We start from the raw sequence: 12536 nt of genomic DNA on the forward strand, positions 1-12536 counted from the left end.
AGACCATTTCAAAATATCAAACATATTTTGCGATATATTAAACGATTGAAAGTAAGATGAAAAGAAGAAATCACTGTATCGGGTATACTATGTATTGCTAGGGGAAGATCCGCAATGACTTTTAGCATTACTCAAGTATACTCGAGAAGATGTTTCCACGTAATTTTATGAATATGACTCACATACTGATCGATATATTCGGCAAAAAAGTATATACCCGATTTGACCCATGTTTGACATCACGATTATATCAGAAACATATACTCTTTATTTTCATTAAGATACCTAAGGGATGGTCCGATAAAGGTATAAAGTTAACCGGATGTTTGAATATACTTATATTAGGTTCATGGGAACTACGATTCTCAGTTTTAGGCACACTATTATCAGAATTCAACTCGTCATTCTGACCAACTATATATACTACATATGTATATATTTTAGCTTATATCATAAATATTTATATTATAATCAATCGGTCCGTCCGTTCACCTAAACTTGGGCGGTGCTACGTCTTCATTTAATTTTTAATACGCCAGAGACACATTTAGTCATTCATTTATCGTTACATACCGTTATATGGGGAGTAAGCGGCGTTATTCTCCGATTTTATCCATTTTCGCACTGTCAATAGAAGTTCTTATAAGTTATGTACTCAGAAAATTAGGTTATAGTAGCATAAACAGCTTAGGAGATACATATGTACATTAAACTTTTTAGAGGGCGAGGCCATGCCCATCTTTTCAAAAGATTTTGCCCACTGGTGCCCCTTGGTACAGAATTACAGCTTTAAATCTTAATTTAGTACTTAGTTATGGCACTTTATATGTTTTCGGTTAAAGGAAATTTGTGGGCGTGGCAGTAATCCGATTACGCCCATCTACGAATCGAATGAAGAAACGCAAGTACCAAGTTTCATCGAGATATGTATCTCAATTTTTACTCACAGACAGTCAACCGGATTTCAAGTTTTCTCATCATCCGGATCATTTATGTATATATCGGGTGATTTTTTAAGAGCTTGATAACTTTTTAAAAAAAAAAACGCATAAAATTTGCAAAATCTCATCGGTTCTTTATTTGAAACGTTAGATTGGTTCATGACATTTACTTTTTGAAGATAATTTCATTTAAATGTTGACCGCGGCTGCGTCTTAGGTGGTCCATTCGGAAAGTCCAATTTTGGGCAACTTTTTCGAGCATTTCGGCCGGAATAGCCCGAATTTCTTCGGAAATGTTGTCTTCCAAAGCTGGAATAGTTGCTGGCTTATTTCTGTAGACTTTAGACTTGACGTAGCCCCACAAAAAAGTCTAAAGGCGTTAAATCGCATGATCTTGGTGGCCAACTTACGGGTCCATTTCCTCCGAAGTTTTCCCTCAAAATGGCCATAGAATCGCGAGCTGTGTGGCATGTAAGAAACCACATGTCAACCAAGTTCAGTTCTTCCATTTTTGGCAACAAAAAGTTTGTTAGCACCGAAACGTTGCGTCCAACAGCATCTTTGAAAAAATACGGTCCAATGATTCCACCAGCGTACAAACCACACCAAACAGTGCATTTTTCGGGAGTTCTTGAACGGCTTCTGGTTGCTCTTCACCCCAAATGCGGCAATTTTGCTTATTTACGTAGCTACGTCAAGTCTAAAGTCTACAGAATAAGCCAGCAACTATTCCAGCTTTGGAAGACAACATTTCCGAAGAAATTCGGGCTATTCCGATCGAAATGCTCGAAAAAGTTGCCCAAAATTGGACTTTCCGAATGGACCACCTAAGACGCAGCCGCGGTCAACATTTAAATGAAATTATCTTCAAAAAGTAAATGTCATGAACCAATCTAACGTTTCAAATAAAGAACCGATGAGATTTTGCAAATTTTATGCGTTTTTTTTTTTAAAAAAGTTCAAGCTCTTAAAAAATCACCCGATATGTACATCAGAGATCTGCAACAAGTAACTTTTTCAAGCTTCAAGCCAACACGTTGTAAAGCATTTCATAGGTATGAGTTGCACTCCTCTAAGGCAAACAAGCCAAGCCATATATGTTTCATACCAAGCTGTTCGATAGGACAGCTTGTGTTAAATATACGCATCAATGATTCTGTTCGAAAGAAATGTACACATCAATGAGTTGAACATTAAGCAGAAAAGTACGTATGACTTGTTCGATGTACGTACTTTCAATTCATATCAATCTGTATACATACATAGTTAGAAGGTATGTACATATGTGATACAATTTATGGATGAAAATAATAATAATAAAATAAAACTTTTGTAAAGTTTTCGGTTTATCATGTTCATGCAACCTTTTCGTTTATTTAATTTTGGAAATTATTCATTTATATAAATATATTGATAAGTGTTAAATAAGAAATGCTTATATAAATACAGAATATTACCATATAAATATATATGTATGTGCTTATTATTTGGACAGGAACATTTTCTACGCATATTATTTGCTTAGTTATTTTCATTTTTTAAAACAGAATTTAAAAATAAGATATTATCCACAATCTTAGGAGTTAGGTGATTGCGTTTCTCTACTATTATATTACCTGCAAGTGAAAAAGTGCGCTCACTGGCTGCACTGCTAGCTGGAATTGATAATATTTTAAATGCGAAGCTAGAAAGAGTTGGAAACTCAATTTTATTGCTTTCCCACCATTGATAAAACGTTATTAGAAGGCGGATAGAGAAATACTGCGACCTTATGCCGGATGTCTAGGTTAGGCGTCCATTTGTTATCTATTTCTTGCAAAATATTTGATTTTAAAACTGAAATAGGAACAGGGTCCTGCTGGTTTTGTTCGCAAATTTTTCTAAGACGAGTTATTGACAGATAAACGTAAGGGATTGTCACGTATTTTTAGCATTGAAGTTTTTTCGAAATAATTTCAAAGTTATCACACAGCTTCACTAATGATTGTAACATATTAAAATTAATATTTGACTCCAGTTATCATAAACTGATTTAAACATATAATAGTTTGAGTTCCAGCGTGTTACACAAAAATTTTTCAATGTTGTATCTAAAAATATTTGTAAATTTACCTTTTTAAAATATTTAACCATCTTTTTACTATCTTCTATTAATAACTTTAATTCTGCAATTGAATTAAAGGCAGCTTGCAAAACATTAGCAAATAAATGGTTGCAGCAGTTAAGCCGCGTATTATTTTCTAACGCTTTCTTCATATTTGAGCATCTGTCTGTTATAAAAGTAATTTCATCATAGCTTGTAATGCCAAACTCCAAAAATATGCTTTCAAGCTTGTTTCGAATATTTCTCCCAGTCGACTTTTCAAAATCAAGAGTTTTCGCGCCTAGAACAAACTCTTCAAATTTGCCATTGTAAAAAAAGTGTATGGTATGAAATTTCTGTTCGTGCCTCACACCACATATCCGCAACGGAAGCACGCCCAGCGTTTACAATACTTTGAAGTTTGCTCTAAAGTGTATGGTTGCACATAAGAAATTTCTGTTCGTAAAAGCCTCACACCACATATCCGCAGTTACGGAAGCACGCCCAGCGTTTACAATACTTTGAAGTTTGCTCTGCATTTCTAATTTCTTTTCAGTTGCGACCTGAGTTATCTGCCGGGAGACTGTTGTTGGATGAGGAATCAAATCGTTAACGTCTATGAGTTCTCCGAACTTGTGCCCTATTTTAATGAGGTGTCGCGCTACATTCTTAAATCCATCACCACCTAACGTTGCAAATGGTCTGCAGTCTGCTACCATCCAATTTACACATTCTTGCAAGAAATCTGTTAAAAAAAAGATATTTACTAACGACTTATGTATGTACTTACATTTTTTTGGGTTTACCCTTTTTTTGTTCTTGCCCTACTTGTACACAGGGAATTTCTTGAGTTTTCCTTATGAAGCACTTATCACGGCGTAAGTTAGATGTTTGCGTTCCATTATGCCGAAAAATGGCTTCACATTTACGGCAGCATACAAATTCATTAACAGTGCATCCACTATCATCTTGAAGTTCGCAAAGAACTGACCATACTTCACTACGTCCATTTCTTTTAAATGATTTTCTTAGAATACCACTTCTAAGTTTTTCAGTCACGTCAGAATGTTGCAATAAAAACACTGGAATGATATCGAACTGTTTTCGTTGTCATGAGTTGGTAAAAATCGAACAAGTCATTTGTACAGAACAAGTCTCGACTGTACATGCAACGATTTGAATCGTTTCAAACTGTACATGTGTATGATTCGAACAAGCAAACCTGATCACTGTGTTGATTAGGTATGAAATGGGACAAGCAAGTTGCGACTTGTATGTTTGACGTTTTTCAAGTAACAAGTCATACATACATTGATGTTGTACAAGTTAACACCAAATTCAAGTAACTCCTTGCAGATCTCTGATATACATATGACTCTATATCTATCTCGCTTAGCTTTAGGTGATACGTACAACCGTTAGGTGAACAAAACTAAAACAATGGTAGGAAGTTAAGAATGAGTCATAAAATAGCAGATGTTAAATTTGTAATTTCTTTTGTCATTTGTTACTGTATGTGTGTATCTTTTATGTATGTATGTATGTATTTTATTGTAACTATAGTTCCTTCTAAATAATATACATAAATAAATAAAGCTCGACGGTCGCTTATAGAGGTATACTTAGGTAAGTAGCAGTCGCACTTACTTAGGTTCATGAGGGAAAAACGACTCTCGCTTACAAAGGTTTCTGTTTCTCGCTAATAGAGGTTTTGGGAGCTTAAAATGACGGGTTTGGCTATAACTTTCACTTATAGAGTTTTCTTACTTATCCGGTTCTCATTTACCCAGGTTTGACTGTATTTGAAAACTTATAGCTTTAAACTTGAAATAATAAATAGACTAAAATAAGCGTTTCTTTGAAAAGATTTAAATTAAACTTTCATATTTTACATATGTACATATGTATACAAAATGTTACGTTTCGTGCTGGAAGAGATCACAATAACAATATATTCGATCGAATAAATATGAAAATATCAATATACATACATTTACATACATATGTGCATATTAGGGCGGGTCGATTTAAAAATCGCCCATTGCTCTATGAAAATCATATTCTAGGGATCAAAATAAGATACTTTGCCGAAGGAACCATACCTCTAAAACGAATTTTGGTGTCCCCCAATTTGGGTCGAACCTTTGGGTAGGGGCAAATTTTGACAATCCCACTTTGACCCATTTAGAGTGCTCCAATCGAGTCCAAATGTATGACTTTAATTAATTAATTTAATTAATTTTTATACTCTCGCAACAATGTTGCTAACGAGAGTATTATAGTTTTGTTCACATAACGGTTGTTTGTAAGTCCTAAAACTAAAAGAGTCAGATATAGGGTTATATATACCAAAGTGATCAGGGCGACGAGTAGAGTCGAAATCCGGATGTCTGTCTGTCCGTCCGTCTGTCCGTCCGTCTGTCCGTCCGTCTGTCCGTCCGTCCGTCCGTCTGTCCGTCCGTCCGTCCGTCTGTCCGTCCGTCCGTCCGTCTGTCCGTCCGTCCGTGCAAGCTGTAACTTGAGTAAAAATTGAGATATCATGATGAAACTTGGTACACGTATTCCTTGGCTCCATAAGAAGGTTAAGTTCGAAGATGGGCCAAATCGACCCACTGCCACGCCCACAAAATGGCGGAAACCGAAAAGCTATAAATTGTCATAACTAAGCCATAAATAAAGATATTAAAGTGAAATTTGGCACAAAGGATCGCATTAGGGAGGGGCATATTTGGACCCAATTGTTTTGGAAAAGTGGGCGTGGCCCCGCCCCCTACTAAGTTTTTTGTACATATCTCGGAAACTACTATAGCTATGTCAACCAAACTCTACAGAGCCGTTTTTTTAAGGCATTTCCATATACAGTTCAAAAATGGAAGAAATCGGATAATAACCACGCCCACCTCCCATACAAAGGTTATGTTGAAAATCACTAAAAGTGCGTTAACCGACTAACAAAAAAACGTCAGAAACACTAAATTTTACGGAAGAAGTGGCAGAAGGAAGCTGCATCCAGGCTTTTTTTTAAAATTGAAAATGGGCGTGGCGCCGCCCACTTATGGACCAAGAACCATATCTCAGGAACTACTAGACCGATTTCAATGAAATTCGGTATATAATGTTTTCTTAACACCCTGATGACATGTACGAAATATGGGTGAAATCGGTTCACAACCACGCCTTCTTCTAATATAAAGCTATTTTGAATTCCATCTGATGCCTTCTCTGTATAATACGAGTATAAACATTAGGAACCAATGATGATAGCGGAATAAAACTTTACAAAAATACGGTATTTGAAAAATATTTAAATGACGAATAATGAAATCTCGATTATCACTTTACCATGCGAGAGTATAAAATGTTCGGTGACACCCGAACTTAGCCCTTCCTTACTTGTTTTAATTTACATATGTTCTGACTAAATAAATTTCTTAAGGGAAAAAATAGATATTATTATAAATAAATAAAGAAAAATAAAGAAAAAGAAAAAACACAGCATTTTAGCTGATTTTTTCATGTAAATCACCAAAAATGGTGATTTTTTGAAATGATTGTATGGGGAACCCCCCAGGGGAGTTCCAGGGAGTGTGCCACTGGCATGGGTGGATCGGCCGTCCAAAGTTAGTGGGGGTCGGTCATACATTTGGACTCGATTGGAGCACTCTAAATGGGTCAAAGTGGGATTTTTCAAAATTTGCCCCTACCCAATGGTACGACTCAAATAGGGGGACATCAAAATTCGTTTTAATGGTATGGTTCCTTCGGCAAAGTATCTTATTTCGATCCCTAGAATATGATTTTCATAGAGCAATGGGCGATTTTTTTGCCTCCCCACAAATCGACCCGGCCTAGTGCATATGTATCCAGTGCAGTTAACATAGTAGTAAAATAACACTTTGCCTAAAGTTCTCATTTTATAATAAATATGCAAATCAATACAATTTTTCTACTTTATTGGAACTTTGAATTTCATTTTTCAAAATTTGACTTTCCATTTGGCAGAGCAATACATACATATGTATATAAAATTTGTTTACAACATAGTTTCTTTTTTTCATCCCAACTCATCTAGGAGAAATTTGTTACTAATTGATACACAGAGCCATAGAACTCGAATTAGCTGAATTAGGTTCAAATGAAAACATTTTCCTGCAAGGAATGGAATGTGTATGTACTATATGTATATTAATACATATTATATATAGTTTGTATTGAAGTGAGAGGGTTGTCGCATATAAAGCTACTAGTAAGTGTATGTAATGTTGATGAACAGTAGACGGGCGGTTCGAATTCGAAGTGGGGCGAAAGCATAAAAATGAGCTTTGAATTTGGGTATAGATGAAATGGTCAATAGGCTCGCTCGGTAGTTGCACTCTGCAGACGCGTTCGTCTAGTACGTTTAATCGTTCGCTTATTAATGAATTTTTATTTCGTTTATTGTTTTTGTTATTTGCTACGTATATGTAGTTAATGGGAGTTTTCAATGTATGAATAATAAATTCGTATGGAGTAAGTACGCTTAGTTCGACGCGTGTGAATTTTCATTTGTGTTATTGTAGACAATGTACATACATACATATGTATGTTTCTATCTTATTATTTAAAATTTTGTTATTGAAATGGTTATGTCATATATTACGCCCAATCAATACATATTGTGTGTTGTAAACGTGTATGAATTTTGAAAAGATAAATGTATATAAAGTGTTTCACCATAATAACAAACTGTGAAGCATATACCCTTACAGGCATATAATAACTATTGATTTTACTAATGTCTTATCCATTTCCATTCATTAGTTAGAATACCGAAATGAGTATATCATTAAAACTTCGAAATTTGTAAACTTCAATCTAAATACACTTACATAAGTACATATGTACATACATATGTATATGTATACTACATATATATACGTTATATACTTATACTATATTGTATTTTGATTAAAATTACAACTATTTTTCAATGTTTACTAAACTTTGAAAGGAAATTTTGACAGTGGAAAATATGTACATACATATGTGCATACCTAAGTAAACCAAGTTTAAAATAATTGGAGAGTTCATATCAGCTTTATTGAAATAAAGAACTAACGATATTCTCTCAATAAAATTGGATGCGATAGTATTAATGTTTACCATTAATTTCTTACTGTAGATTTCCTTTCCGTCGTTTTATTTACGAGATGGAATGATAAGTGAGTTTGAGATAGTGATGTGGCAATACTTTTATACAATTTAATACTAGTAACAGTGAATCGATGAAAAGTGTGAAATCATCAAAAAAAAAATTTGAAGAAAGGGAAAAGGTGCCGAAATATATATCTACTATAAAATACGCGAAGTATAAATTAAAAATTCACCTTTCAATTTGATCACAATGGTATATACATATGTACATATACATATATACAAAACTCAATCAAATGTACTAAAACATCTTATAACAATAACCAACGTAGTAGTTTTAGTACATTTGATTAAGGTTTGTATTAATGTATTGTTGCTTAAATATTTTATTTATTTCATTTTAGTATGTTTAATTTAATGCGAAATATAAGTACTGTGTCAAGCAACGAAAGTTAAAAAAAAATCGCGAAATAAATTCCAGATTTTCATTGTAGAGGATAGTAGCGCCTTGCCTTCTTGTTAGGGACACTCATACTACTTTGAACATAACTGTATGTAAGTATATTTAATAATGTAAAATATGGTGGTCATAGTCCGATGTTTTTCAATATAATATTTCGTAAAAATCATTGCATCTCATATACCCATATCTAGCGTGTGTATTCTTTGTCGTATGTACCTAGGTACATACATATGTACATACATATACGAAAGTGAGACGGAAAAATACTCACCATGTTAGTTCTCCTAATAAAAATGTATGTACATATGTACATATATTGTGTTCGTACTTGTGATTGAGTGGACTTTTATACAGAATCGTTAGCTTTCTTACTCTTTCTACAACTTTGCTTGTTTTTTACTCAGACAAAAATAGTACAATTGTTATCGTAGGTTAATCATGTTTGTCTGACTCTCTATCCGTTTTAATGACTCTCTTAACGAATTTAAGGTTGAAAACTATTGTACATACGTACATTGATACGAAGTAAGCAAGTTAAACTTAACCATATAAAATTAATTAAAATTTAGGAACTTTATTTCATGGATAACTTGATAAAAAACTCTTTGATTCGAGAGAGCGTTGTCAAAGTTCACATATTTTATAACACTTGCCAATGATGCCACTGTTGAAAAATATGTTAGGGAATTTTTATCAAATTTTTTTGGAGTTTGTAATACGAATACCAATGCTAAGGTGTACAAAAGGCGCGATACCGAAGTTATTTTTCGGTACTTAGTTCCTCCGTAGGCCTATATCATCCACACAATTAAAAAAAAATCACATTAACTTTTAAAATTCAAAAGCAACAATATAAAAATGTAACAAATACTTCATTCAAAAAAAACGTAAAACCTTAGAAACAAAATTTCTCAATTCATATAATATAAACTGTTAGACAGCAATCATTAGTAAAAAGTCACGCCTAATATTTACATATATTAAAAATAACCTACATATATCCAGTTTTCAGTGAGTATAATTTAATTATTAATCTGACCAAAAAATTAAAATAAATCGCCAACATTTTCGCGCGATTATTTTTTACAACCTTCGACATGAATTATTTTAGCAACAGTGCATCGATGAACTTATAGAGCAATTCTGTAAGCAGTCTCTAGCAGTTTGAGACATTTTGAAGTAAAGTCTCCATTTGTGACAAGTTACTATTCACAACAGTCCCTAGTCTTTAGTCACAAAATATTGTCACCTGCTAACTATCAGGTCACAAAACTAAAAATAACTCTTTTTTGCCATTTTGAATATAGAGACTTATAGAGATCATCATAGATATTAATCGATTGCCATTCTTTCATATTTTGCAAATAACTCAAACACGAAAAATAAATCTATTATACTATAGGAATAAATTTCATAAATATTCTAAAACAAAGTGAACATATATTTTTTAATGATAATTATGCTTTTTGACTATGTTATAGCAGATTTAACATTTGTTTTCGACATATTTACTTTCATTCAAGTTTTTAGACCTGTTCATTTTGTTCAAAATTGAGAGGTTTTTTATGACTCTCACGTAATTCAGTACGTCTCAACTCACAAAAATTGTCTCTAATTTAAAATCTCAATTTTAGAGACTTGTGACTGTATCACAGTACAGAATTATTAATTATTAATTCAACTTTTGGGTACAAAGGTCCATCAAAGACCAGTTTTTATCGATGGTATGGTGAATCCAATTGAGCTCGTAGACCACTCCAAGACGAATTTCGGGGAGGTTATCCAAAATCCTTCTTGTTCTGGACCAGTCTTTCCCAAAGTGGGCGATAACCTACCTTGTGGGCGCTGCAGGTGTCAAGGGGGCGGTAAGATACCCAGAAAGAAAATGGGGGCGTTGTGTAGAGGCCTGGGGGTGATTTGTAATTTTATTTAGCTAGAAGGCCTCTTAGACAACGACTGCATGAGCTCTCGACTCTCAACAACTTGTGAACATCAACTAATATGAATTAAAATATTGCTCAAACTCTGTTCTATATTTCTCTCTGCGTAGTTCATATACATACATATCTGTCCTATTTTATTGAACATAGAAAAAATGAAAATCATGTCAATCGGTCGCTCCGTTTCATAATGAAAGTAGACACAAACAAGCAAATAAAAAGGCAACAGACACACTTTCGCATTTTAATAGTTATTAGTACTCGTAGATATCTATCATGTTTTAACAAGTTTTTGTAAAATAACTCAAATTGTGCTTTCCCGTATCAATCGGCTGGTGCATTAAATACTTTTTCGGACTTTTTCTGTACGATTGAGCGTCGAATGAGATAAACGAGTTTATGCATGTTTGTTTTATTCCTGTCGGTGCGTGCTGCTTAAGCATTCCTATATAAACAATGTAATATTTATTTTATTGTCATTTGTAATTTTGCGCGCAATAGATGAGCAGTACTTACGCCTCCTTTACACTACTCGCGAAGTTGAACGTATTTCTCAAAGAAAAACAATGTCGGAAGTAAAAAAGAAGAGACGGCAATACTGTGCGGAATATATTGAATTCGGATTCATTGAAAATCCCACAAAACCATCTTCGCCTTTGTGTCTTCTATATCTAAAAACATTTTCGGATGAAGCCTTCAAGACTGCAAGATCATTTGAATAAAATGCATCCAGATAAGAAAGACAAGAATGTAGCATATTTTCAAGACCTAGAGAAGAAGCATAATAATCAGCCAAGTGTAGCAAAACTATTTTCGGCGGCTGCTAAGCTAGATGACGATGGACTTCGAGCTTCGTACAATATCTCTTTGTTAATTGCTCAAAAAGGCAAACCACATAACATCGCAGAAGAGTTAATATTGCCAGCAATAAATGAAGTAATAACTACCGTGCTTCATAAACCGGCCACAGATATTATCCGAAAAATTCCTTTGAGTAATAATTCTGTGCAAAGACGAATTGATGAAATGGCTGAAAACATTGAAGAATCATTGTGCGATCACCTGAGGACAAGCCAATTCTCAATTCAGCTCGATGAGTCCACTTTACCAACTAATGAAGCATTGTTGTTGTCGTACGTGAGGTTTATTAAAGATGAGAAAATATGTGAAGAACTATTATTTGCTAGAAATTTAGAGACCGATACAAAAGGCAAAACCATATTCAATACATTGGAAACGTTTTGCGATGAGAAAGAGATTCCTTTGAAAAATATTATTTCAGTTGCTACGGATGGTGCTCCGGCTATGACAGGGTGCCATAAAGGCTTCATAGCGTACTTAAAAAATAAAATTCCAGATGTCCTTGGTTTACATTGCGTTATTCATAGACAACATTTAGTTGCTAGAAACTTAAGTGAAAAACTATTTCAATCACTGCAATATGCCATCAAAGCAGTCAATAAAATCCGCAACAGCTCTTTGAATGATAGATTATTTCATCAGCTTTGTGTTACTAATGACGAGGATTTCAATCGTGTGTTGTGTTCATACTGAAGTTCGTTGGCTATCAAGAGGCAATTGTCTGACTCGATTTTACAACCTGTTTGACTCTGTTATAGAATTCTTGGAAACTAAAGATACAGAATTTCAAGACAAGCTCATAACATCAAAGAATGATATAGCTTACATGACAGACCTGTATAAATTGTTCAAAGACATGAATCTCCAACTGCAAGGCGATAAACTAAATTTAATTAAAACAAAAAACGTCGTTGCTGCTTTCGCAGCCAAACTGCTTCTACATAAAAAGAATCTGGGCAGACGTGAGTTTCACAATTTTCCCAATTTATCAGAATCATGCAGTAACGACGAATTGTTTGCCTACTGCCAACATTTGGAAAACCTCCACATTGATTTCACCGAACGATACCAGGACATTTTGAACTTGAAAATACCAGACTGGGTGTTGGATCCGT

At 34.1% G+C, this 12536-nt stretch overlaps 1 protein-coding gene across 10 annotated transcripts in view; it reads left to right on the top strand.

The window, feature by feature from the left end:
* The first annotated feature begins 7376 nt into the window (after positions 1-7376).
* The window catches only part of LOC126763961 (uncharacterized), a 74483-nt gene continuing 69323 nt past the window's right edge, over positions 7377-12536 (top strand). For 2 of the 10 annotated variants that reach the window (XM_050481739.1, XM_050481738.1), the window contains exons 1-2: positions 7378-7533; positions 8562-8712. Coding sequence is in view for 5 of the 10 variants with exons in the window: in XM_050481735.1 (XP_050337692.1) it covers positions 7512-7533; positions 8186-8225 (62 nt within the window). In the remaining 5 variants the exon portion in view is untranslated. Of the gene's footprint in view, positions 7605-8185; positions 8226-8561; positions 8713-12536 lie in introns of all 10 variants that reach the window. The other 8 variants (XM_050481736.1, XM_050481734.1, XM_050481735.1 and 5 more) reach the window with 7 other exon arrangements.

This window comes from Bactrocera neohumeralis, unplaced genomic scaffold, assembly GCF_024586455.1.
Source record: "Bactrocera neohumeralis isolate Rockhampton unplaced genomic scaffold, APGP_CSIRO_Bneo_wtdbg2-racon-allhic-juicebox.fasta_v2 cluster09, whole genome shotgun sequence".
Taxonomy (NCBI): Eukaryota; Metazoa; Arthropoda; class Insecta; order Diptera; family Tephritidae; genus Bactrocera; species Bactrocera neohumeralis.